Raw genomic sequence first — 27,888 nt, 5'->3', positions numbered from 1 at the left:
CGCAACCCGTACCCCGCCCCCTGCACCGCCTCCCGGCGCTCGGGGCGGGCAGATGACGCAACGAGAATTCCCATTGTCTCCGTCACTCTCCACCAGAACGCGAGTGATTGGTTTCCGGGTAGGAGTGAGAGGAGCATCTGCCAACGAAAGTGGGCGTCCTACTTTGGAGGCGGGATACGAAGGAGCGAAGGCGGAGAAAGGGGCTGTGCGTTCAAGGAGGGGCGTGAGAGTTGACAGGCTTTGAGGTGAGAGGGGGACCGTGATTGGGCTGCCCTGGGACAGTGGGTCCATGTGTGTCCTGCGCGTACCCCAACACCCACAGACGCTCACGCCCAGGGAAGCAGGCTGTGAGGGCTCCACCCTCCAGGGCCGTTTGTACCACTTGAGACAGAGGATACGTCAGGCAAACTTGACTTTCCAAGTACACCTGTTCTGGTGGTGGGATGTTTGAGAAGAATCCATCCCTTCCCCACTAATTTTAGGAATCTGAGTTTCTGTGTTGAGTAGACTAATTAAAAGAATGTAAGGCCATCAGAAGCAATGTCTGGGGGTTGGATTGAACACTGGGTGGATACTTTTACAGTTATCCTATGGAGTGAAAAGAGATCATCAAATCTTCTGTTCCAAGACAATAACTCTGAATTGCAGGGGTCAACAAGGAATTGTACATCATTGCACCGTCAGTTAAATGGAGACGTAATGGAGGGCACGCCCTGTTGTCTTTTCCCAGAAGCAGATGGCCTCTTGGGAGAAATAATACCAGACTTGATGTAACAATCCACTGGGGTAAATTTAGTTTTTATTCTGCAGTGGAACTGAAGAGAAACTAAGATTTTGGATGACTGTCAGGAACCGAAGTTTACCCCACAGTAAACCAAGGTTTGAAACATTAAGCAGGAACAGTTGATTGAAGGGTCCACATCAGATACCCTCCATTCGTTTCCATGAGAGAAAAAAGAAGTGGGAGATCAGATTGGTCTACTCTTGGTGTCTGCCCACACTGACAAGCTTCCTCTGGTTTCAGGCACTAAATGCAGGGGTCAGTTTCACTTAGAGGAGCCATCCCTCTCAGCTTCATTGTGCCCTCAGAACAGAAAGCATACTAGGTTCTGTAAAAAGTGGATGAAACCACTTTTTCTGTAAAATGCAAGAATTGCACCCATGAATACTAGTGACAGTTCCTCACTTTATCACATAGTAGAATAACAGCTAACATTTACTGAGCATTTCATGTGTCAGCCACTGTTGTAAGAATGTTTTATGTGTTAATTCCTTCAATCCTCCTATAATCCACAAGGTACGATACTACTATTATCCCCATTGTGTTCACATGTATTTGCTTTCCAGAATAACATATATTAAATATAAATGCAGTAAAAAGTTTACTCTTTTAAATTTAGTATAATTGACCTATTGTGTTATTTTTTCCATCTGAAATGAAAGATTTCCTCATTCATTAGGAAATTGCCTTCCTTCATGGGGAAAAAGAATGATAAATGGCTTCTTTCTGATGAGTTTTTCAGAATATCAAGAACAAAAATTGACGGATTAAAATATGTGAAGTGTTTAAAAATGCTGGTAAATTGCCAAGTTGTCGATTTGATTAGAGCATGGTTTCATAATAGAAATGTTATCTCTGGCCACTCCTAAATAAAAGTATGTAACGACCCCAACACTTTAGATTACAGTAATTCTAAATTTATACCAAGCCACAGTCCTAATGATCAATACCTGATTTGGATCTAAAACAACCTACCTAGCCATGTGTTAAAGTCTTTCTGTGTTTGTTCAAAACTGCCAACGCCAACTTAAATCAGACAACCAAAATAAATCTAAATGACGCACACAGAGAACTAGTATGATCTTAAAATACTATTTTCAGTTGCTCATAAGTCACCATGACCTATTTGGAGGTTCAATCACCTTCTCTTTACTAAATATATCTTGGTTGCCTCTTAAACCTTTGTTCTCATGAAATAAATACTGATCTTTATGTGTAAGGAATTCAGTCTCCAAACAAATCAAAGGTGGGCTAAAATCAACTAAACCCAGTATCGGCTTTCCAATGTCCATTTGTTGAGTTCTTAACAGTATTTTATTCTTAGTGAGTTTGGGAGTGGGCTCCAAGGGTATGAAAAGAAGCTTTAGGAAAACATACCCCTCAGTAAATTGGGACCCCCCTTAGAAGGAAGTGTGGATTGCTGGGCGAGAAGAGCATACCCGACTGTGCTAGCTATGGGATGGCTAGGTCCCGTGCAGATTATCTCTATTTGTTGAATACAAGTGTAACATAATCCCTGGAAATTCTATATATGTTAATGTTGGTAATGACCTCTTTACTATGTTGACCTACCTAGAAGAAGACAACACTGAAAGCGCAATTTGGTGGCATGGGAAATACCTTTGTTCTCAGTAACCCGTGTCTTGGCTGTTTGTGGAACAAGATTCCACCGTTAGCTAATCTGAAGTAGAACGATTACACTTACTTCTTGGTTCATGTATGGTAATGGACTATACTTTAGGTTGCATTAAAACTTGGAATCATTGGCTACCTCTGATTAATATGTAGCCCCATGTGAAGAGAGAATGAGATAACTAACGGGCCTACAGAGCTACCAAAACCTGCCTCTTCTAGTTTCATCCAGGTTTGCCAGGGGATGCATCCAAGCCCCAACCAAATCTAAGAGGCAGTCCAGGCTGTCAGTATCAGAAATGAGGTCACGGCTGAGAGAGAACACTAAACAGATCTGCACTGATGTTCATCTTCAGCTGATTAAACTCTCTTGTAGGTGGATTCTTTAGAGCAGCAACAAAAAGAGCCTTGCCTGAATTTTTGTCCCTGGCAGATGCTTACAGTAAAACTCCTTACTGCTTGTGACAGGCTACGTGCACCTTTGCACTAGGTGTTCCCTCTGCCTGAGCAGTTCCTACCCCAGTTACCCACATGGCTTGCTCCCTCATTTCCTCCAGTCTTCACTCAGATGTCATCACCTTCACAATGAAAGCTTTTCTGAAAACTCTTTTTTAAAATTGCAAGCACCCCCTAGATGTTCCCTACTCTCTTCCTTTTTTTTTTCCCCAGAGCACACATCACCACCTACCTATTGTATATTTTAATTATTTTTTGTTCTGTCCGTGTAGAATGTAAGAGCCATGAAGGCAAGACTTTTTATCTGTTTTATTACTGCTGACTCTCCACAATAGTGCTTGGTACCTGGTAGACAATATTTGCTCAATGTTGTTGAAAAGAGTAGCAAATTTTAACCAGTGCTTGTCCCATGAACTAAACTGTGCCTTTCATCAGAAAAAAAAAAAATGGATAATAAGAAGTATATCACTGTTGCAAAGACATAGCGACAGAGTAGAAAAATGTTCCATGTGGCTTTTTAAACTAAACAGATATTCGCACTGGGGCCAGCATTCAAAAGGGAAGCATATCTTGTATTATGATCCTTATACAGGCAAAGTGAAAAATACTAGTCCTAAGAGGGGTGGGATAAGGAGGGCGGGAGGGAGGGTGATGCGAGAGGGAGGAGATATGGGAACATATGTATCTGTATAACTGATTCACTTTGTTATAAAGCAGAAACTAACACCATTGTAAAGCAATTAGATTCCAATAAAGATGTTTAAAAAAAAAATACTAGTCCTAGTGGCTCTTGGAGGCTCATCAGATGTTGAAAATGGAAACTGAAATTGGTAATGGAGAAAAGGCAGTTGAAATTTGCAGGAAAAAAAAAATAACCAACTGAAACTGACAGAGAAGGACAGTTGAGGAGGATCCCTTACAGAGTGACATCTGCTGGTATGTAGTTAGTTCTCTCTCTCTGTTAGGAGCAATTCTCAAGAGGCCTGTGTAAGGAAACTGAAAAATATATATATTTAATTAAGTAGAAAGGAACATTTCATGTAAATAATAAATATTTTACTTTGTTTCTTTCCCCCCCAGCTTTATTGAGATGTAATCGACATAAAAGATTGTGTAAGTTGAAGGCGTGTAATGTAATGATTTGATATGGGTATTTAGTGCAAAATGATTAACACGATAAGGTTACTTAACACATCCATCACCTCACATAGTTATAAACCTTTTTTATGATGAGAACTTTTAAATTCTATTCTCTTAGTAGCTTTTAAATATACAATATACTGTCGTTAACTATAGTCACCATGCTGTACATTACGTCCCTGAACTTATTCATCTTATAACTTGAAGTTCGTACCATTGACCACCCTCACCCATTTCTCCCACTCCCCAGCCCCTGCTCCTATTCTCTGTTCATATGAGTTTGGATTTTTTTCGATTCTACATGTAAGTGAGATCATATAGTATTTGTCTTTCTCCATCTGACTTACTTCATGTATCATAATGCCCTCAAGGTTCATCCATGTCATCACAAATGGCAGGATTTCCTTCTTTTTATGGCTGAATAATATTCCATTGTGTATATATACCACAATTTTTTTCCATTCATCCATCAGTGGACACTTGGGTTATTTTCATATCTTGGCTGTTGTAAATAGTGCTGCAATGAACATGGGAATGCACATATCTCTTTGAGATATTGATTTCGTTTCCTTCAGATATATACCCAGAAGTGGGATTGCTGGATCATATGGTAGTTCTATTTTTAAGTTTTTGAGGAACCTCCATAATGTTCTACATAGTGGCTGCACGAGTTTACAATCCCGTCAACAGTGCACAAGGGTTCCCATGTCTCTATATCCTCACCAGTACTTATTATTGCTTAACTTGTTGATAATAGCCATTCTAACAAGTGTGAGGTGGTATCTCATTTCGGTTTTAATTTGTATTTCTCTGATGTTGAGCTGATGTTGAGCACCTTTTCATATACCTGTTGACCGTTTGAATATCTTCTTTGGAAAAAATGTCTACTCAGATCCTTTGCCCATTTTTAATGGGATTGTTTTGGTTTTTTGCTATTGCATGAGTTGCTTATATATTTTGGATATGAACCCCTTATCAAATATGTTGTTTGCAAATATTTCTCCCATTCTGTGGGTGGTCTTTTCGTTTTTGTTGATTGTTTCTTTTGCTGTGCAGAAGGCTTTTTAGTTTGATGTAGTTTCACTTGTTGATTTTTGCTTTTGTTGTGATGCTTTGGGTGTCAGAACCATAAAATCCTTGATAAGACTAATGTCAAGGAGCTTTTCCCTATGCTTTTTTTTTTTTTTTTAAAGATTTAACTTTATTTATTTTTGGCTGGGATGGGTCTTCGTTGCTGTGCACAGGCTTTCTCTAGCTGTGGCGAGCAGGGGCTATTCCTCATTGCGGTGCACGGGCTCCTCCTTGTGGTGGCTCCTCTTGTTGAGGAGCACAGGCTCTAGGCGTGTGGGCTTCAGTAGTTGCGGCGCGTGGGCTCAGTAGTTGTGGCACACAGGCTCTAGAGCACAGGCTCAGTAGTTGTGTTGCACGGGCTTAGTTGCTCCGCGGCACGTGGGATCTTCCCGGACCAGGAATTGAACCCGTGTCCCCTGCATGGACAGGCAGATTCTTATCCACTGCGCCGCCAGGGAAGTCCCTATGCTTTGTTTTTAAAAGAAGTTCAGAAGAGGCAAGAGAAAGAGGGGGTATCTTGTTTTTTAAGTGATAAATATCAAAAGAGTATGCATGCAATTATTCCTGCCTGGATAGAAAATAGTGATGAGGACCACCAATTGTTCAGCTTTCATCTCCACAGCAGTTCCTATCGCCAACTATGATGCCAGGGGCACATCCCCTAGGCTGATGCATAAGTAGAGTTTTATCATTTAACTAAAAGACTGTATTGAACAAAGCCAACACATTCCGAGGCTAAATCAAGATTTGGGGGCCAGAAACCTGCAAATATTCTCTCTTTGCTGTGACATTTCATTTGTTTTAGTTCCAAACATGGTGTCAACAGTACATGAGAGCAGTAGTGGTCCTATGAAGAGACTGTGCTTGATTATCATAATACTATTTTTTTTAAGTGAGAGTTTGGAGTGATTAAAATGTGTCGATTAATTTCCTCCTCTGTGACTGAATTTTACTTTTTACCATATAAGTGTGTTGAGTGACTGCTGTTAAGGTGCAATCAACTCATCAGCAGCGCTTGACTAGAGAAGTTATTAAAATTATTTTAAACTTTTTATAGCACAGTGTCCTACCAAGCATCCTATTGAAAAGGTTCATATTAATATATTTAATAGGCCTACATGAGCATTTAATAGCAATAATAGTAGCATCAGGCCTTAGTAATTCCTCATCAAGTCACTTATTAAATGCCTTCAAAGTGCGACGCTCTTGTATACTCTGTAAGAGATCCTTGTTTTCATACTTTGGTAAATTGTAGTCTCTCAGAGGTAAAAAGGTAATTTCTACAGATAAAGGTAGAAACCATGTCTAAACACAGGTCTTCCATAAGAGAGATGCAAATAAAGCCAATGGAAGCAATGGGAGGGAAAGATCATTTTTGAGGAAAGGCTTCAGGAAAGAAGAGTATGAGGAAATCTTGTCACTAGGGATACACAGGCTGTGTTAGGAGATGATCGAGCAGTGTGCCTCGACTGATGGTAAATGGAAGATAAGTCTTGGTCTGTTGATGACATGTCATGGAGGTTGCCAGGCAAGGCTTGCCCTTTATCGAGTATGCAGGGAGGAGCTGTTGAAGATTCTTGAGCGGGTGGGGAGAACATGAATGGAGCTGGGCTTTTTGAATATTCATGCAAGAATAGTTTACAACCTGGATGGAGACTGTAAACTGGAAGATGATTTAGTAGACTTTGAGAATAGTCCATGGGAGTTTAGGTAATGAGAGTTAGGAGAATGATAGGGGACATGGAGGGGAGGAAAAGATGCAGGTGATACTCCTTCTTAGCTGATGGACCTTGAAAGTAGGACGTCAGACAACTCTGAAGCTTCAGGCTTGGATGCCTAAGAGGATAGTGGTGGCTTTAACAGGAATAGGGAGCCAAGAGAAGGAGCAGGTTTGGGAGAAGATAATGAGCTCATCTATAAATAAGAGAACCAGAGGATATTCAAGTGGAGACAGTTTTTTCCTTTGTTTTATTGAGATATAATTGACATATAGCACTGTATAAGTTGAAGGTGTACAGCGTAAAGACTTGACTTACCTATATTATGAAATGTTTACCGTAACTAGTTGAGTTAACATTCATCATCTGATTTTGATACAAGGGGAAAAAAGAGAAAAAAACTCGTTTGGAGTTTTTAAGAGCAGTTTTTAAATGATAGTTGAGAAGAGCATAGGTATGGTTTGGGGGGTTATCCATGTACATATGATAGTTGAAGCCATGGGCACAAATGAAGTTGGCGAGGGAGAAAAATATAGAAATAAAGAAAAAGAGGATCAAGGCGAAAATTTTGAGAAATTATACATTAGTGGAGGAGGAAAAGTAAGCACATAAACAATCCAAAGAAAACAAAACTAGGAAAGAAGGCAGAAGGGAAGAACTTCTTAATTAAAGAATTTGGTGTCTCAGAGGATGTTTGGTAGATGTCTGTGGGGTATCTGGGAGCTCACGTCCCCTTCTCTAAGATCTAATCCTCCGCCAACACACAGAGGGTTTGGGCCTGACAGCTATGTTTGTACAATTTGACCTTGTTCTTCTGACCATGGTTGGTTTGACCTGAGTTCGATAACTGACCAAAGCTGCACCAATCAGGTTTTCTCCCCTGGGAATTTGGAATTAAGAAATACAATGTTATTCTATTAAGGGCATGAACTGGGTGATCACAGAAACCTGTGTATGGGGTGGCCATCTTCTGTCACAGAAACAGAAAAGTGGAGGAAACCTGCCTTCTGAAAGAAACGAATGACAATCAAAATGAGAACAGATGACCTGAGAGCGAGAGAGAGAGAAACTTACAGAAAATCAAAATGAGAACAGATGACCTGAGAGTGAGAGAGAGAGCGAAACTGAGAGTATGCTCATTTTCCCATGACGACTATTTTCTGTCTTATCCCTTTTCTTCAATCTTCTAAAACCATCCCCACACCTGCCTACCCTGATGCGACTCCAGTATATTCCTACCATCAAATCTACAAATCTTTTGGCATTTGGACCCATCTCTCCTTTCTTTCTTCCTCTCCTGTCAAAAGCCATACCTCTACTTATGATTTAAATTCCTTCCCCTCTTCTTAGGGGTTTCATTTCTTCAGTTATTCCCTTCCTCTTGTTCATCATCAAATTCTTGATTATCCTCAATATGTATAAACATGCTCCATCCTAACATTTAGAAAAAAACAAAGATTCTTATGCTATCCCTTTCCATCTGTAATACTAATTCTCTGATCCCTTCACAGCAAACCTTCTTGAGAGAGATGTCTACAGGTTAACTCTGATTTCCTATTCAATCTACTCGAATCTGACTTCCACCCCCACCACGCCAATGAAAACTGCTAATCCATGTTGTCAACAGCCTACATATTGCTGGACCCAGTGGATGTTCCTTGAACCTCATCCTACTCCAACTTTTAGCAGTTCTCAACACAGTTGGTCAGGCTCAACTTCTTGAAAACCAAATCTCTTCTATTGGCTGGTCTGTCTCCTAAATCTCTAACCACTGCTGTTCAGTGACCTTCAGGGGTTTTTCCTCCTCTACTGCCCTCTAAAAACTGGGCTCTATTCTCTGCTTTCTTGTCTGTGAACTCACCTTCTTGGTAATCTCAGTCATTCCCATAGCTTTAAATACTAAAAATGGTAACAAATTCGCAAATTAATCTCTTTAGCCTAGACATTTCCTCCAAAATCTGTATTCAGATATTCATTTGTCTGTATGACATGTCAAGTCTCCGTGAATATCTGAAATTAATGTATCTGAAATAGAACTAAACTCTCAATTTCTATCAACCTGCTTTCCTCCCCTCACTATTAAAAAGAAATTCTATCTTTACTTTTTCCCACTTCAGTAAATGTTATCACCATTCACCCAGTTATTGTAAACAAGACAACCAAGGCAATATTCTTGATTTTTCCCTCTCCTTCCCTCCCCAACTCTAACCTATCAGCTGGTCCTCTTATTTGCTCCTCGTGAATAGATGTGTAGTCCATCCACTTCTCTTCATCTCCTCTGCTACTACATTAAACCAAACTGCCATCATCTCTTACCTGAGCTATTGCTGTAGCTGCCAACTGGTCTTCTACCTTCTACTCTTGCCTCCTTTCATCTATTTTCTGCTCATCAGTCAGGGTAAACCTGGAAATACATCGGACCCTGTTGTTTCCTGCTTAAATCAGTTCAATGTTTTCCAATTAGTTTGCCATGAGATCCAAATTCCTTTAAATACTTAAAAGGCCTGGCCTGCTCTGGCTTCTGCCTCCTTCTCCAACCTTGCCTCCCTCTATTCTCCCCCTCACCCTTTATGTTCCAGCCACAGTGGCCTCCTTTCACTTCCCCCGAAACAGCACTGCAGGGTCTGCACACAGGTGTATCCTCAGCCTAAAGCACTCCTTCCGCAGCCCCAATCCTCAGTTGCCCTGAGTGGCTCCCTCCCATTCTTCAGATCTCAGTTTAAATGCCTTGTCTTCAGAGTATCCTTTCTGAGTCCTTCCCTATCACTAATAACCTATAATAATGTATCATTAGGTCAGTTTGTTTCATCTGTAGTGCTCATTATACGTTGTTAATACACAATTGTTTTCCTGTTTATATAAGCCTTCCCCACTAGATTATAAAGTCTCTCAAGGCAGGGACCTTGTCTCTTCTGTTGACTACTTGGTCACTGAACACCTAGGAGTGCCTGGAATATAGCAGGTGCCCGAGAATTATTTGTTAAAACTTTATTGGTTACTGATAGCTTCCTAGTTCCTGATGCTAATCCCTGTGCAGCCCTATTATACTTTCTGTGAGAGAGTTTCTTTGGTCTTATATTACCCTCCCCCTTGCTGTTTCAATCATTTGAATAGGTTTCTGTTCTTATAGTTAAATGATCACTAATTGATAAAGTCTTTAAAAGGATGTGGTGATCAGCAATGTCAAAAGCTGTTAGATGGGGAAGAAGGTTAAGGGCTAAGCAAAGTCATTGGATCTCATCACTGGAAATCTTCACACCAATAGTGTCCATAAAATGTGGCTCTGTGGAAGCCAGGGTACAGTTGGGTTGATGAGAATGGTGAGAAGATGAACGCAAGTAATGTAGAATTCTGTTTTTGAGAAATTTGACAGTAAACATAAGACATGAAGTAAAATGGGATCTTCGGGTTCATCAGACTCCAAGGAAGTATATGTTGCTTTAGTTTAAAAAGCAGAGGGAAGAAACGTCTACTGATATGCCAATAGAAGCCAAAAGAGAAAAAAATGAAGTTGGAATGAGGAGGACTAATAGATTTAGTTTCCATGAGGCAGTAGAGGATTTGATCAAGAGCACAAGTTTGACAAAACGGGACAATGTTTCCCCCTCCATTTACAGGAAGAAGGGACGTTAAGAGAGTGAAGGTAAAGAAAAAATTTATGTAGAGCAAAGGAAGTTGAGCATGGCCATTTGAGGAGGTAGCAATGTCATCTACAACTGGTTGTCAAGGGGAATCTCTGGAAAGACTTTTCCAGACCACACCTCCATCCCTATACTCCATGACCTCCCCACCCAAGATGGTAGATGCCCTCCACTGCAACTGCCGCAGAGACTCACTGCTGCTGAGGGCCACAGTGGTTGGTGGGAATGTGCCTTTCTTAGGTGGGGTGGAACAGAAAAAAAGCCTGCGATCACTGAGGAGAGGGGTAGTCAGAAGGGAATATTGGGGTTTGAAGGGCTCTGACATCATGAGGAATACGACAAGGACATAGAATTGTTTTCCAAACATATATCTCATCAGGCATTCCTTAGGCCCTTCTAAAAATACAGATTTCAGCCTCATTCCCTAGAGAGTCTAATTCAGCAGGTCTGGGAGCAGGAGGGGCAGGATTGTACAATTTTTAACAAGTTCCCCAGGTGATGTTTATGATTTGGCCAATTTGGGAAACAGTGGATTAGAAATGATTAAAAGTTCACTAGTTCACTAAGTTTAATTGCAGGCCCCACATATTTTCTCAGTGTTTAGCCAAATACAAAGATTTGTGGATAACTGACGTCAATTCGTGGAAATTACCCAAAGAAAACAGTTTTCAATGGATTGGTATCTAATTCTATGGTTCCAAATAATCTGCAGCGTTATTTAAAATGTAAGACTAGTTTATGGATATTTCTTTATAGAGAATTTCATTGAGGAAAAGGTAAATGGAATGGACCAGCTAACAGTTATTATTCATAATATAATAACAAACTCAGATGTTTTAAAGCCTGTTCTGCTTCTAGTTTGCTTACCTCCCAAATTAATAAGCTAAACATAATAAAAATCTAAGAATGTAACTTGATCTTACCCATTCCTAACATTCTTAAAGGAGGTTTTTAGCCCAATAGCACTAGAGCTTCTGAGAGCAGATTCAGATCCATTTAAAATATTTTTTCCATTCCTTCCCAGGAAGAGTTATTTGTATTGATATACAACAGTTGGGCCCCAGACCACTTACTGGGGCCACAGGGCCTCACTAATTTGTACCAGTTTTCCTCTATTCTAGTTGGTCCTGACCATCAGGTATAAATGAGTGCTAAATCAATATTAGCTGATACTTCCCCAGCTGTGGGAAGTATGGAAACCCTATCACATGAGCAAACACAGCCCTTCTTGGCTACATTTAAAATAAGGTGGTTATTATTACACTGTATGGGGAAAAGGCTTTTTTTTTTTTTTTAAAGAAATCTCATGCCACCTTAATTTGCATTAACTTGATAGACTGATATCAATAGTCAGAATCAATTTTCAATTGCTATAGTTTCCCTACCACCGTTCACACTTCCTTCATTCTTTCAGGGAGGCTTCTTCTGCCTTCCTATTTCTTCCCAACTCCAGCCATGCCATATACCCCACACCATTTTTCCTTTCTATTACTACTTACTCATCGGGTTGAGTAGAGAAGCCAAAGGTGACTTAGTTTACATACCTGCTTTAATTGCTCACCTTGGGTGGAACAGTGTCTTAAATAAACTTCACTTTTGCCACAGCACCATTACTCAGTAAGGTGTTTATACAAGTGTCACTTAATCCCATGAAAATAAACAAGGCACTTAAACTTGTTATTGAGAAAGAAGCTTTAGGCTTTAGCTGCCCACTCTCCTTACACAAGGGCCAATCTCACCTCACTTATTCTTAGAAAACTTTTCAGCAGTTTTCCTTAAAGAAAATCAGGCAGAGCAAAATACTGTGAGTCAGGTTTAAGCTACCCTTACCTTTGAAAGAAAGGGTTCCTTTGTTAATTATCAATAACAAGGAATCTTGTCATTTCTCCCAGTATTTCCAACTCATAGCTACTCATAGCGGAGCTATGCATTCAATGCATTCCTAAATATTGAAAGCATATATGTTCAGTATTTAACCAGAGATGAAAACAGAAACAAATATTTAACATTACAAAGAAATGGTGCAACTCTACATGATTTTTTATTTTCTATATCCTGAACTGTATAGAAATTTCATAGTATTTTTAAAGCACTTTCATAAATATGACCTTTTTGCTTGTGATCATTCTGTGAGGTAGTTATACTATTTCCATTTTTCAGATGGGAAAATTGAGGCTTGAAGCCTTGGCCAGGGTCACAGCACATGAGAGATTCAGAGCTGGGAATCAGCTCTCCTGACTCCAGGCCCAGTGTTTTCCCCTCTATAAAAATTGCCTTTATAGCAGGACAGTCAGGGATATGTTCACTCAGTAATAGAGAAGTATGGATCTTTTCCACCCCTAGTCATTGAAGGACCTATGAGCTGATAGTGTATGTGAGAGAGGACACTTCCTGCCTGAAAGATTGATGACTTACATTCAGAGCAACCTGATGTTGCACTCTGATAGGAGAAGGACCTGTCTAAAACGTCCTAATTGCTTAAAACATCCAGAGTTCCCAATAGGAAGACAGGGTGTGGTAATTATATATCTTGCTTTTGGCTTATCTTCTCCATATCCTCACCCTCACAGATGTCTTTCAAACATTGGTAATTACAGCTTTCAGAGCCAAAGCCTACAAACTCATAATTCTCACAGATGACATACTAAAATCTACTCAAATATGTAAGGCTGAAGAAAGTTTCAGTGCTACTGGACTCACATTAAAAAAAAAAAAACTGCTTACAAAAGAGGTAGCCTTTATTTCTATGTCACTACTGCCTAGATGTGTAATGGTTTCTTGTTGATCTGTGAGGGTGCATATTAACTCATTTACCTCTAAATGTAATCAGTAACTTAAGAATAAAGTACACATGCAGATGACAAGACCATATGATTAAAAGCAAATAGTCTGACATTGGAAAACGGATCCAAATTAATGTAACTAACTTGAAACAATGAAGGAACTGCTTCTAAGCAAGAGGAAGACTCAGTATCAAGAAATAAATGCAACACAGGAAAGCAGTTGTCCTTGTCATGCTGGCCTATAAATGGAACCTGAGTTAATAACATCATAATCTCTAAAGAATTCAGCAAGTTCTTGCTATAGTGGCAATGAGATAATATATAAAGTATGGTGGAATTTCCCACCATCTGTATCACTGGCGAGCCCAATGGTAATTGGAATGGTTCAATGTCCCACAGTTTTTTTTTTTTTTTTTTATAACTAAATCCTTGCATTATTCATTGGTTACATTCTTTTTTTTTTTTTTAAACAGTCAATTGCCTTTTTTAATTTTATTTTATTTATTTATTTATTTATTTACTTTTGGCTGTGCTGGGTCTTCGGTTCGTACGAGGGCTTTCTCTAGTTGCGGCAAGTGGGGGCCACTCTTCATCGCGGTGCGGGGACCGCTCTTCATCGCGGTGCGCGGGCCTTTCACTATCGCGGCCCCTCCCGTTGCGGGGCACAGGCTCCAGACGCGCAGGCTCAGCAGCTGTGGCTCACGGGCCCAACTGCTCCGTGGCATGTGGGATCTTCCCAGACCAGGGCTCGAACCCGTGTCTCCTGCATTAGCAGGCAGATTCTCAACCACTGCGCCACCAGGGAAGCCCCTGTCCCACAGTTTTTAAGGGAAATCGTTTTAGGAGGAGTCACATTTCTAGATGAAGACACATTAACCCAATGATTTCAAAGACTATGGCTTGGGTCTGGTATCACATTTCAAGACCAAGAATTAGCACCTCAGTTACTTACTAAGTGAAAGATACTCCAATGATAATTGATAAGAAAACGGCTCAGAAATATGAGTGGGATTTTAAACAACTAAACTTGTTTGTCTCCCACTCTGATTGAATCCAGAAGTATTTATTTAGGGGAGCAAAAAATCCAGATGACTTGGAAGCAAATGTTTCTGTTCGTTGAAGAATAAGGATGTCTTCTGCCAAATGCAGCCATTTCCAAACGCAATGAAGGACTATGGCTCATATATCAATCCTGCCCCTTCCTAGCTCGGCCCTCATTCTCTGACCATCTTCTCCGAATTCCCTTGCAGGATTCCCTTCAGGACCATTGCTAATTCATGCCTTCTGGAATCCACCTTCCTCATAGCTATTGAGGCTTTTCCCACCTTTTCAGAAAAAAGTTTGCCCTGGGTGATATACATAAATCTTTGCCCAGCCTCAACCAGCTTGCTTTCAGCTAACAGGTTTATCTGTGGCCCCAGGGGGCAGGATAGTGTGAGAGAGGGGGCTCAAAAGACCATTACCTTTCAGTACACAGCTAGGTAAACTAATTCCACCAAAGATCACAGGTTTCTATATTTCCTTGAATATACTTTTTTTTTTTAAAACGTCATCAAAATTTCACGTTTTAAATATTTTTTTAAAGGAATTCCTTTTATTTTTTTATTATTTATTTATTTATTTTTGGCTGTGTTGGGTCTTCGTTTCTGTGCAAGGGCTTTCTCTAGTTGCGGCAAGCGGGGGCCACTCTTCATGGTGGTGCACGGGCCTCTCACTATCGCGGCCTCTCTTGTTGCGGAGCACAAGCTCCAGACGTGCAGGCTCAGTAGTTGTGGCTCACAGGCCTAGTTGCTCCGCGGCATGTGGGATCTTCCCAGACCAGGGCTTGAACCCGTGTCCCCTGCAATGGCGGGCAGATTCTCAACCACTGCGCCACTAGGGAAGCCCAGGATTTGTACTGTATTGCTAACAAAGAGACTGCATTTCTCCTCTGATGAATGTGCACAAGAAAGCATGCTGTCCCCGGTGATCGTTGGGTACCGTCTCATGATCCTGAGGGAAGCCATCCTATCCTTCTGGTTACGTGATACAGTGGGTTTCCTTATTGTTTAGGCCAGTTTTATTTGGAGTTTCAATTTTTACAGTGAAAAGTTGTCATAACTCTTTCTGTTCTAGGGGGTTTTTTTTGTTTGTTTTGTTTTTGTCAATTCCTGTTGGGTATTATTTGTATTGTTGATGTGGCAAGAACTCTACTGAGATATAGTCTTCTTGTCTTTATATTATGAATATATCTCTAAGTTTATCACTTATCATTTACTCCTTACTCTTGTTTAATATAGAGAAGATTATAATTTAAGTCTATTAAATCCATCAGTGTGTTTCTGCATGATGTATTCCATTGCTTTTACTTTTATTCATTCATTCATTAGAGTGTGTGTGTGTGTGTGTGTGTGTGTGTGTGTGTGTGTACTACAAGGTGCCAAGTACTACGAGAGGCAATAAGACTATTTATTGTGAGACAAGAAAGACACAGCCCCTGCCCTCGTGGAGTTCATATCCTGGTGGGGGATTGAGAATATGTTAGACGTTCACTGAAAAGCCACACAAGTGTGTGTAAGCTACTAAAGGATAGAGGCTACAGAGGGAAGGACCCAGTCTAGGAGCGCTTTCATAGGAGGGTTAGGTCTAGTTAGGGAAGTCAGGGGAAGCTTTCCTGGGGAAGTGGTGACTGAGCTAAGAATGATAAAGAGGACTTAGGTAGTGGGCTAAGAGCATTACAGGCAGTGGAAAGAGCAGGTCCAAATGTCCTGCTCAGGGGCAAGCACAGGAAACAGGAAGGACTGAAAGAATGTAGAACATGGTCCACATCCTCAGAGGGGCCTGGCGTAAGTGAAGGCGGAAGGTTGAAGGGTGGGAAGTGGGGGATGCTGACCACGCAGGGCCAGTAAGTCCATGTTAAGGAGTTGTGTCTCCTTCCTAAGATCTATGGGAAATCACTGAAGGTGTCATCTTTGACAACCACATTACTTTTACCTCCAAACATCCAATCTCATAACAAGTCCTAACAACTTTGCTTTCTAAATATCTCTTCAATCTATCCACTTCAATCCATCCACTTCTGTTCATCATTACCAACACTTCCTCAGCCCATTCTATCATCATTTGTGTCTGGACTAGGGGAATAGCGTCCTCAATGATCTATTTGCACCTACTGTTGCCCCACTCCAATCCATTCCTGCACAGTTATGGGAAGACAGGCCTGACCTTGATACCATTTGATGACACAGAAAACACTGAAAGAGGACCAGTTTGTTTTTCATTAGTCTTGTTCTTGAGAGGTTGTGGAGTGGGCAGTTCATGAGTTTAATCTTGGACCTGCTGAGTTTTAAATATCCCTGGGATGTCCTAGAGAAGAAGCCAAGCCGGAGGTGTCTGTTAGGTAGATATCTTCTGCCTCCCCATCTAGAGCCACTCTCCACCCATCTCTACGCTGATCCCTGCCCGGAGACATTGACGTGTGTGGGATGTCAAGATTCCATGTATCCCCAGCACCTGCTCCCGTGTGCTCTGCCTTCTAGTTGCGTTCAGCCCATAGGAGGTACATGAAGGAAGAAGCGTGAAGGCTGAGTATTTACTCGATACGATATACATCCTGCATCATCTCTTCCTCTTCCCCACCTCCTCCTCTTTCCACCCTGCCTCCTTCAAACCCTCCTCCTCTGCCTCCTGCTCCTTCTGCTCTTCTTCCTCCCACCTCTTCCTCTTTTTTTCTCTCTCGAATCCAGTAATCATTTCCACCTCGTCCTTTTTTTAAAAATTAATTAAGTAATTTTTGGCTGGGTTGGATCTTTGCTGCGCCCGGGCTTTCTCTAGTCGTGGTAAGTGGGGGCTACTCTTCGTTGCAGTGAGTGGGCTTCTCATTTCGGTGGCTTCTCTTGTTGCAGAGCACGGGTTCTAGGTGCCCGGTCTTCAGAAGTTGCGGCACGCGGGCTTCAGTAGTTGCGGCACGTGGGCTCAGTAGTTGTGGCTCGCGGGCTCTAGAGTGCAGGCTGAGTAGTTGTGGCGCACAGGCTCAGTTGCTCCGTGGCATGTGGGATCTTTCCGGACCAGGGCTTGAACCCCTGCACTGGCAGGTGGATTCTTAACCACTGAGCCACCAGGGAAGTCCCTAACCTCCTCCTTTAAGCCTAGGCAGTAAAAGCTCCCTGAGATGCTGGACTACTGTCCTCTGTTGTTTTCCCCAAACCCTTTGCAAATGATCTCTTGACTACAGTCTCCTTAATTACGGTACATTTGAGTGTGCCACCTTTCTCTTTCAGGGATTCTGACTTATACTGATAGGTAAGAAATGCCTGGGGGAGAGTTACATTTGAGTCACCTGAGTAGAGGTGGTAATTGGAGCCGTGGGTAAATGTGAATATCTTGGGAGACAGTGTAGAGAAGGAATGGGCCCTGAGGAACTCAAACATGTAATGGCTTTCAAAGGACGATAATCTTGCAAAGGAATTGGAGAAGTAGCAACCAAAGTGAGGTGAAAAATCAGGGCAGTGTGTGTCATAGAAGTCAAAGGAAGCAAAGGGAAGAAAAAGAGTGTTGGTAGTCAAGATTATCAGTTGGTCCTGCAAAGTCATTGGATTTAGTGACTTATACCATCGTGAATCTGTTACATATTTTCTGTGCTCCCTCTGAACAATGATTTAATTTTTTTTACATTAACTTCTCTATAATTGATTTTAGGTAAATACAGTCAAATTTGTTTTAGAACGTATTTTAAGGTAAAAAATTAACTACCCTTCCTTAACCATTATTCCAACATTATTTATTTTATACTTTCTCTATTACCATTATTTCCTCCAACATTCACTGTTTCCAAAAATATGAAGAGATGTTTGAGCACTTTCTGCTAGATGTATAAGAGCTTCCTATTTGACTGTATCATAGTGGTTCAACGGTTGTCTCTTTAGCATTCATTTTAAAATGTATCCATTAGAACAAGTCTAACCTCTTAATTTTAATTTTCAGAATTCTATTATCAATAGCCCCATTTATTCTTCCAGATAAACTTTATATTTTTTTAACATCTTTATTGGAGTATAATTGCTTTACTATGGTGTGTTAGTTTCTGCTTTATAACAAAGTGAATCAGTTATACATATACATATGTCCCCACATCTCTTCCCTCTTGCATCTCCAGATAAACTTTAGAACCATTTTATCAATTGAAAAAGACTTCATTGTGATTTTTTTCAAGACCGTGAGACATAGATGGCCAACCAGAGTTCCTAAGGTTCAGTGTATGTAACTGTTGCCGCCGCTTAAGCCTGCCAAAGCAGTGGTACGGCTGCTGCCCTTGTATTTGCTACCTCTAGAAACATTCTTGCCAGTAGTGGCAGCAGCGGGACTCAATTACCCTCTTTTCACACTCCCTCCAGAAGCTCCAGATGGCGTCTTCCGTGGGCAACGTGGCCGACAGCACAGACCCAACGAAATGTATGCTTTCCTTCCAAGGGTTAGCAGAGTTGACACAGCGAGCCTATCAGGCGGGAGATTTTGAGGCAGCTGAGAGACACTGCATGCAGCTCTGGAGACAAGAGCCAGACAATACTGGTGTACTTTTATTACTTTCATCTATACACTTCCGGTGTCGAAGGCTGGACGGATCTGCCCACTTTAGTAGTCTGGCAATTAAAAAGAACCCTCTTCTGGCAGAAGCCTATTCGAATTTGGGGAATGTGTACAAGGAAAGCGGGCAGTTGCAGGAAGCAATCGAGCATTACCGGCATGCGTTGCGTCTCAAACCAGATTTCATCGATGGTTATATTAACCTGGCAGCCGCTTTGGTAGCAGCAGGCGACATGGAAGGGGCAGTACAAGCTTACGCCTCTGCTCTTCAGTACAATCCTGATCTGTACTGTGTTTGCAGTGACCTGGGGAACCTGCTCAAAGCCCTGGGTCGCGTGGAAGAAGCCAAGGCATGTTATTTGAAAGCAATTGAGACGCAACCGAACTTTGCAGTAGCTTGGAGTAATCTTGGCTGTGTTTTCAATGCACAAGGGGAGATTTGGCTTGCAATTCATCACTTTGAAAAGGCTGTCACCCATGACCCCAATTTTCTGGATGCTTATATCAATTTAGGAAATGTCTTCAAAGAGGCACGGATTTTTGAACGAGCTGTGGCAGCTTACCTTCGTGCCCTAAGCTTGAGTCCAAATCATGCAGTGGTACATGGCAGCCTGGCTTGTGTATACTATGAGCAAGGCCTGATAGATCTGGCAATAGACACCTACAGGCGAGCTATTGAATTGCAACCACACTTCCCGGACGCTTACTGCAACCTAGCCAACGCTCTCAAAGAGAAGGGCAGCGTTGCCGAAGCAGAAGATTGTTATAATACAGCTCTCTGGCTGTGTCCCACCCATGCAGACTCTCTGAATAACCTAGCCAATACCAAGCGAGAACAGGGAAACATTGAAGAGGCAGTTCGCTTGTATTGTAAAGCATTAGAAGTCTTCCCAGAGTTTGCTGCTGCCCATTCAAATTTAGCAAGTGTATTGCAGCAGCAGGGAAAAGTGCAGGAAGCTCTGATGCATTATAAGGAGGCTATTCGAATCAGTCCTACCTTTGCTGAGGCCTACTGTAATATGGGAAACACTCTAACGGGGATGCAGGATGTTCAGGGAGCCTTGCAGTGTTATATTCGTGCCATTCAGATTGACCCTGCATTTGCGGAAGCCCACAGCAATCTGGCTTCCATTCACCAGGATTCAGGGAATATTCCAGAAGCAATTGCTTCTTACCGCACTGCTCTGAAGCTTCAACCTGATTTTCCTGACGCGTATTGTAATCTGGCTCATTGCCTGCAGACTGTCTGTGACTGGACAGACTATGATGAGCGCATGAAGAGGCTGGTCAGCGTTGTGGCTGACCAGTTAGAGAAGAACAGGTTGCCTTCCGTGCAGCCTCATCACAGCATGTTATATCCTCTTCCTCACGGCGTCAGGAAGGCTATTGCCGAGAGGCATGGGCACCTCTGCCTGGATAACATCAGTGTCCTTCACAAACCACCGTATGAACATCCAAAGGACTTGAAGCTCAGTGATGGTCGACTGCGTGTAGGATACGTGAGTTCTGACTTTGGGAACCATCCTACTTCTCATCTTATGCAGTCTATTCCAGGCATGCACAATCGTGATAAATTTGAGGTATTCTGTTATGCCCTGAGCCCAGATGATGGCACAAACTTCCGAGCGAAGGTGATGGCAGAAGCCGATCATTTCGTTGATCTTTCTCAGATTCCATGCGATGGAAAAGCAGCTGATCGCATCCATCAAGATGGTATACACATCCTTGTAAATATGAATGGTTATACCAGGGGTGCTCGAAATGAACTCTTTGCTCTCAGGCCAGCTCCTCTTCAGGCAATGTGGCTGGGGTACCCTGGGACTAGTGGCGCACTTTTCATGGATTATATCATCACTGATCAGGAAACTTCACCTGCTGAAGTTGCTGAGCAGTATTCTGAGAAACTGGCTTATATGCCCCATACTTTCTTTATTGGTGATCATGCTAATATGTTCCCTCACCTGAAGGAAAAAGCAGTCATCGATTTTAAGTCCAATGGGCACATTTATGACAATCGAATTGTGCTGAATGGCATCGACCTCAAAGCATTTCTTGATAGTCTACCAGATGTGAAAATTGTCAAGATGAAATGTCCTGATGGAGGAAACAACACAGACAGCAGTAATATAGCTCTCAATATGCCTGTCATTCCTATGAATACGATTGCAGAAGCAGTTATTGAAATGATTAACAGAGGACAAATTCAGATAACAATTAATGGATTCAGTATTAGCAATGGACTGGCAACTACCCAGATCAACAATAAGGCTGCCACTGGAGAGGAGGTTCCCCGTACCATTATTGTAACCACACGTTCTCAGTACGGGTTACCGGAAGATGCCATTGTGTACTGTAACTTTAATCAGTTATATAAAATTGACCCATCTACTTTGCAGATGTGGGCAAATATTCTGAAGCGTGTTCCCAATAGCGTACTGTGGCTGTTGCGTTTCCCAGCAGTAGGAGAACCTAATATTCAACAGTACGTGCAAAATATGGGCCTTCCCCAGAACCGTATCATTTTTTCACCAGTTGCTCCTAAAGAGGAACATGTTCGGAGAGGCCAGCTGGCTGATGTCTGCTTGGACACTCCACTCTGTAATGGACACACCACAGGGATGGATGTCCTTTGGTCGGGGACACCCATGGTGACTATGCCAGGAGAGACTCTTGCTTCCCGAGTTGCAGCTTCCCAGCTCACTTGTTTAGGCTGTCTTGAGCTTATTGCTAAAAATAGACAAGAGTATGAAGACATAGCTGTGAAACTGGGAACTGATCTAGAATACCTGAAGAGAATTCGTGGCAAAGTCTGGAAGCAGAGAATATCTAGCCCTCTGTTCAACACCAAACAATACACAATGGAACTAGAGCAGCTCTATCTACAGATGTGGGAGCATTATGCAGCTGGCAACAAACCTGATCACATGATGAAGCCTGTTGTAGTCACTGAGTCGGCCTAAATTATGACTGTGTGCACAGGAGAATTACCCCTGTACCTGAGCCTCAACCTTCTGGGGGAAAGGGAACTAGATACGTTACTTTGTACTTATCTTTGTAGCAATATCATGTTGCAGATGGGTGACAGACAGTGATAACAAATAGCACAGCCAGACTTGCTTCCTGCATGATCATGACAGGGAGAGACACAAGAGATGGGAGACTGCTGTTCCACAAGGAGTCTCCATAGAATTTTGCAGCAGCCAGGTGTTGCCTAAGTCTGGAAAGTCTGATCTCCCTTGGTCTTCCATGGGATGGGTGGTTAGTGTGGAGGGGAGATAGAGATTGCCCAGTCTTCTGAATTAAGTTTTTCTTTATATTTGGGGTATTGGAGCAATTAAAAATGTTTGGTTTCAGGTTTTTTTTTTTTTTTTTTTTTTTTTTTTTGGTTTCAGGTATTTTTATTCATGTGAAGTGTATATGATTCTCTTGAGATAAGGTTTTAAGCTAAAATATTCCTTGTTTTAGTTTCTGAACTCTACAGATAAATGGGGACTTTGCTGGTGTAGTCTTTTTATAGGTTTAATAAACCACTTGAGCCTATATCAGTCATTTTAGTGTCTGACATGTTTGGAACTATCAGTGCTTTGTTGGTTTCTGGCTTAAATTCTTTTTCTGGTCCGTTTCCTTCTTCCCTTCCCCCCACTTTAAACATTTTCCTGTAACTTGGCTAACAAAAAACCAAGACTGATTCAAAGCCTCCCAGAGTGTTTCTCTTAAACGCATCAGCTGGTGCCAAATGAAGATTCTTAGGAGTGATTATTAATTATGAAGGGCACAGTTGTGGTACTGTCACTGATGATAATAATAATGGATTTTTGGCCTAGAGTTTTGACCTACTTCACCAGTGTTTTACCGTTGACTGCCCCTCTATGCTGCTTCCAAAAGTGATAGTGTGTGATAAGATTTTTACTTTCACTTATAAAGTTTGTTTTCTTTTTTAAGTGAGTCCTGTTCTTCCTTTTTCTTTCACCAGAAATGAAATCCCAGGTAAGTACAAGTACTCAAATATTTGATCAGTAAGTCACAGTTATCTCCAGTACATTAAATAACTTTCATCAAAAAACATGTTATAGGTAAAAAGCTCTGGAGGACCTGCTATGTATATGATTATTATGTTTCAGACCTTCTAGGGTGTTATATATAATAACTTCTGGACGTGGTCTTGAAGTCTTTATGGATTCAGCCTCAGTAGTAGCGAACTGCACTGCTACTTGGTTTGGAGTATAAATTAGACTTTAGCCCTCCTGGAGGTTGAGTTTTTGGTATTAAAAACCATAGGAATGAAAAAAAAAAACCCATAGGAATGAAATTATTGTATTTCAACAAAGGATTGAGGGCTTGAGGCTTAAACAAGCCAACATATGAATATATGTTTTTATCTTGCTGTACTGCACATATGCTGTCTAGAAACAGATATTTTGTCTGCTAGTAGTGTTCTAGATTCTGTCTTTCCAAAGCGCTGAGGCAGTGCATCTATTCTGTAGTTGCAGCTGATGCCTGAATGTATCCTAGCTGACAAATGATTGATTAATAAGAACTTGAATTTCGGAAAGATTTGTACTGTTAACCAAAATCTGAACAAGGAGTCTCAAATGTAATTCTTAGCCAGAATTACATGTTAATGAACGATTTAACAGTGTAAATCAAGGAACATCAGTGTAGGGATTTCTTTTAATTTATTTTTTACCTGCTTGAAAGAATCAGTTAAAGGTTGCCAGCTTGGTTGCAGATGAACGGACGTTTGAAGTTCACCACACTACTTCATGTGGAACAGGAGAATAGACTTCCAGCGCCCTCAAGGCTGTGACCTTGCAGCCATTTTACATAGCACAGCATCCCCCTAGAGGGATGAACCTTTCCCTGCCCGAAAAGTAGCCGCTCTTGTTGAAGCTTTGCTTTTTGTAACAGGCTTTTGTTTCCAGGTGACATGTCTGTGGAAGACTTAATTCTGAATAGAGATATAGATATTACTGGAAACTAATTGTTTTTTTCTATTATACTCTGCTTTATCAAAAAAGTAAAACATTTACATTGTGCTACAGAAATTCAGATGTTGTCTTGCAATCTTTAAACAATAAATGAATGATTTGCCCTTAAAAACAAAAAACAAAAACCAAAAAAACTTCATTGTGATTTTGTTTGGGATTATTTTAATCCTGTAAATTAAATGGGAAAGAAGTTAAATCTTTATTATATTGCCTTTTAGCCAGAAACTTGGTAGATAGATAGATAAATCCATTTATCTTCAAATCTCATTTTTAACTCTAATAAAAGTGTAACCATTTTCTTCAAATAATATGTTAATATATTTTGTGAAGGTCATTTCCAAATATTTTATATTTACATTCTTCTTTCTGATGTTTCTTAGATATTCTTTGCTACTCTTTCTCTGACTTTTTTTGGTATAATAGTAATATATGTTTCTGGTAGAAAAAAATGAGAAGAAATCAAGAGAAAACAACCTAAATATAATTCTAATAGTCAACACCCAGATTCCAATACAGTTAACTTTTTGGTGTACTCACTCAATGCTTTTTATATTCTTATGTAAGTGTATTTTTATATTTCTTATGTAAATGAGATATCATACTGTTCTGTAACTTCTTTCATCTACTATACAAGGAACATCTCATGTCAGTGTATGCACTTCATTGCTGGATGCTATTCTGTTATACAGATGTACCTTAATTTATTTAACCAGACCTTTACTGGGGACCTTTGTTCTTGTTTCTAACTTTCCAGCATGAAATCATTCTGTGATAAAGCTCTTTTTACCTCCTCAATTCCAAAGAGCCTTGACATTTTATTAAGTATCGGATATATACAAAAGAATATTTATAAAATAAATGTTTAAGGACAAAAAAAGTAACAAGGACATGATCACTTGTGCACCTACTGTCCCATTTAAGACATAGAACATTTAAGCCCCTATGTGTCCCTCTCCAATCCCATCCTTCCTAATCATTCTATATATACATCTGTTTGTGTATGTATATATACATATATATGTATGTATATATGATTTTTGCATGCTTTTGAACTTCATATAATTGGAATTTACCATATGGGTCTTTCTGGGACATACTTTTTCCACTTAATAACATGTTCCTGAGATGCATCCACGTTGTTGCAAATAACTACAGTTTATTCATGTTTATTTCTGTATAGTATTCAATTATATGAATATACCAGAATTTTACTGCATTCTACTGTTGGTGAATATCTTGGTTATATCTAGTTTTTGCTCTTACAGATATGCTACTATGAACATCTTGTACCTACCGCCCACTACATGTGTACAAGAGTTTCTCTAGGCCAAACATCAGAGAGTAGAATTGCTGAGTCAAAAGGCATGCATACCTTCAACCTAATAGATAATGCAAATTATCTTCCAAAATGGTTGAAATAAATTGACTCTCCCACAAACACTGTATAAGAATTCAGTGGTTCCACATCTCTAATTCTTGGTATTCCACACTGAAAAATTTTTGTCAAGCAGATGAGATTGAAATAATATGCCACTGTGGTTTTAATTTGCATTTCCCTGATTACAAATGAAGTTGAACATATTTTCATATGTTATTTTACCATTTGTGTTCTCTCTTCAGTGATATGCCCAGTCAAATCTTTTTCCCCTTTAAAATAAATTAGGTTGTAGTTTTCTGAATGGCTTATAGTTTTTATATGGTCTAGATACTAACCCTTTGTCATATGGGTATAGCAAATACCCTCTCCCAGTGTGTGACTCACCTTTTCACTTCTGTTATGGTATATCTTGATGAACAGAAGTTCTTCATTTTAATGTAATTGACTTTAATAGTAATTTACTTTACTCCCTGTGCTTTTCTGTCTCGCTTCAGAGATTCTTCTCATCCGTTAATTGAAAAGGGCATTTTCTTTTATTACTTTCAAAAAGTTTAAAAACTCTACCTAATTTTGAGTCTTTTAGACACCTAGAACTGATTTTTGGCATGTGGTGTGAGGTAGGGGTTCAGATACCTTCTTTTCTATATGAATACCCAGTTGTCTCAGCATCAGTTATTTATAGCTCATACTTTCTCAACTGATTTTCAGTGTCCGTTCTGATACACTTGAGAATCAACTTGCCAAGTTCCACTATCCATTCCTCAATGCCCACCAGTCAAAATAAATACTTTGTTGGGATTTTAAATGTAATAAAAGAAATCTATGGATCACTTGGAAAAGCAATGACAACTTTATAATATTGAATTTTCCTACCCATAAACATAGTATCTCTTTCCATTTATTTAAATTTCCTTTGATTTCTCTCAGTCATTTTATGATTTTCTGTATATAGGTCTTACTCATATTTTGTTAAATCTCTTCCTAGGTAATTAATATTTTTGATACTACTGTAAATGGCATCTGTCTTTTTATTACACGTTCTAATTTTTTGTTGCTGGTATATAGAAATGCATTTTTAAAATATTGACCTTATAAGTATCAATTTTACTAAAAAAAATCTTAATTCTATTTTTATGTATAGGAAAATGTTTAAAGTGGGGGGAAGGGAAGAAGGAAACGGACCAGAAAAAGAATTTAAGCCATAAACCAACAAAGCACTGATAGTTCCAAACATGTCAGACACTAAAATGACTGATATAGGCTCAAGTGGTTTATAAAACCTATAAAAAGACTACACCGGCAAAGTCCCCATCTTTAATATGTATTTTTATGTCTATGTAAAAATCTTATCTCCTGCAGATGACTCCCTAGTTTCTGCTCTCTAATCATTATAAACTGTATATAAATTTTATACTATCTGATATTTCCAACACCTGATTGACTTTTTGTGGGTGATGTGAGTTGCTTGTTATTTTGTTGGGTCTCGCTCATGATGCTTTTCTTTTCTAATTGTGAATTCATATTTCTATGGGAATTCTTTGAAGCCTAGATAGAAGGGAGTTCATTTAAAAAGGATTTGCATGTGTTTCTGCCAGGTGCTCATGGGTACTACTGAAGGAGGGCCACTTTAAACTAAATTCTCAGCTTGAAGGTTTTCCAGACCACCCAGGTAGTGCAACTCTGGCAACAAAACTCACACGTGAGGGCTAGCTTGTACTTAGAAACGTTCAGGAAAGATTTTTCTTCTCCTTTACCAGCGCCAAATTTTAACATAAGCAAATGTCCTTGTTGTCTGCAATGGGGGCAATTTTATTTCTAGTATACCCTTTCGAGCTTTATGTAGGATTGTCTTTTATGCTGCCCTCTTTGGGCTGGACCTAGGCTTTGTCAACTATCATCCATATTTCACAAGGCTGTGAACACTGGATCTCAAGATCCCCTGATTTGTCAAAAGTCCTCAGTGCAAAGGCCATTAGCAGTGCCTGGGTCATCTCACTTGGGCCTTGCTTTGAATTCCTTTTGGCCTTACTTTATTAGCAGGTCCCTGATGCATTTAAAAATATATATATTTCTATATTTTATTCATTGTTTTTAGTTATTCTCAATGGGAAGTTTGTTAAGGGCACGTAGTTTGCTAAGCACCCCCCACCTCACTTCAGCTACACCTTCTCATATCCTAGATCTTTCATTTCCAATATCTATTTCACCTCCTAAATCTCAATTTCAAATATCTTCTCTATGGCCATCATCTCCTATCTTTGGGTGCCTCTAATTTACCAGTCCCACCTTAACAATTCTCCAGCCCTATTAGGACTCCCAATTCAATCACCCCCAAATATTCACTGGCCCTTTACTCAGGTTCTTCCTCATCCACATTAGAGTCTACGCTAGGTCTCTGTGTTGCAAAATACAATAAAAATAGTGCCTTCTGTACTTGTGCCATGCTATGGTACTGACTTTGTGTTTCATCATCATAATCACTCCTTTATACACACCCTCCATGTCTTTTTTTTTTTTTTTTAAGTTTCATTAGGTCCCATTTGTTTATTTTTGTTTTTAGTTCCATTTCTCTAGGAGGTGGATCAAAAAAGATCTTGCTGTGATTTATGTCAAAGAGTGTTCTTCCTATGTTTTCCTCTAAGAGTTTTATAGTGTCCAGTCTTACATTTAGGTCTCGAATCCATTTTGAGTTTATTTTTGTGTATGGTGTTAGGGAGTATTCTAATTTCATTCTTTTC

At 40.2% G+C, this 27,888-nt stretch overlaps 1 protein-coding gene across 1 annotated transcript; it reads left to right on the top strand.

Annotated features, from left to right (window-relative positions):
* The first annotated feature begins 184 nt into the window (after positions 1-184).
* On the top strand, positions 185-22,013 carry LOC130706503 (UDP-N-acetylglucosamine--peptide N-acetylglucosaminyltransferase 110 kDa subunit-like). The gene is made up of 2 exons (XM_057538859.1): positions 185-245; positions 18,595-22,013. Exon 2 carries the CDS (start codon positions 18,604-18,606, stop codon positions 21,742-21,744), a length of 3,141 nt encoding a protein of 1,046 aa, XP_057394842.1. The 5' UTR covers positions 185-245; positions 18,595-18,603; the 3' UTR covers positions 21,745-22,013.
* Positions 22,014-27,888: the final 5,875 nt, after the last annotated feature.

Source organism: Balaenoptera acutorostrata, chromosome 2 (genome assembly GCF_949987535.1).
Source record: "Balaenoptera acutorostrata chromosome 2, mBalAcu1.1, whole genome shotgun sequence".
In the NCBI taxonomy this organism is placed as follows: domain Eukaryota; kingdom Metazoa; phylum Chordata; class Mammalia; order Artiodactyla; family Balaenopteridae; genus Balaenoptera; species Balaenoptera acutorostrata.
The sequence above is the reverse complement of the archived record's forward strand: the minus strand, read 5'-3'. Positions and strand labels throughout refer to the sequence as shown.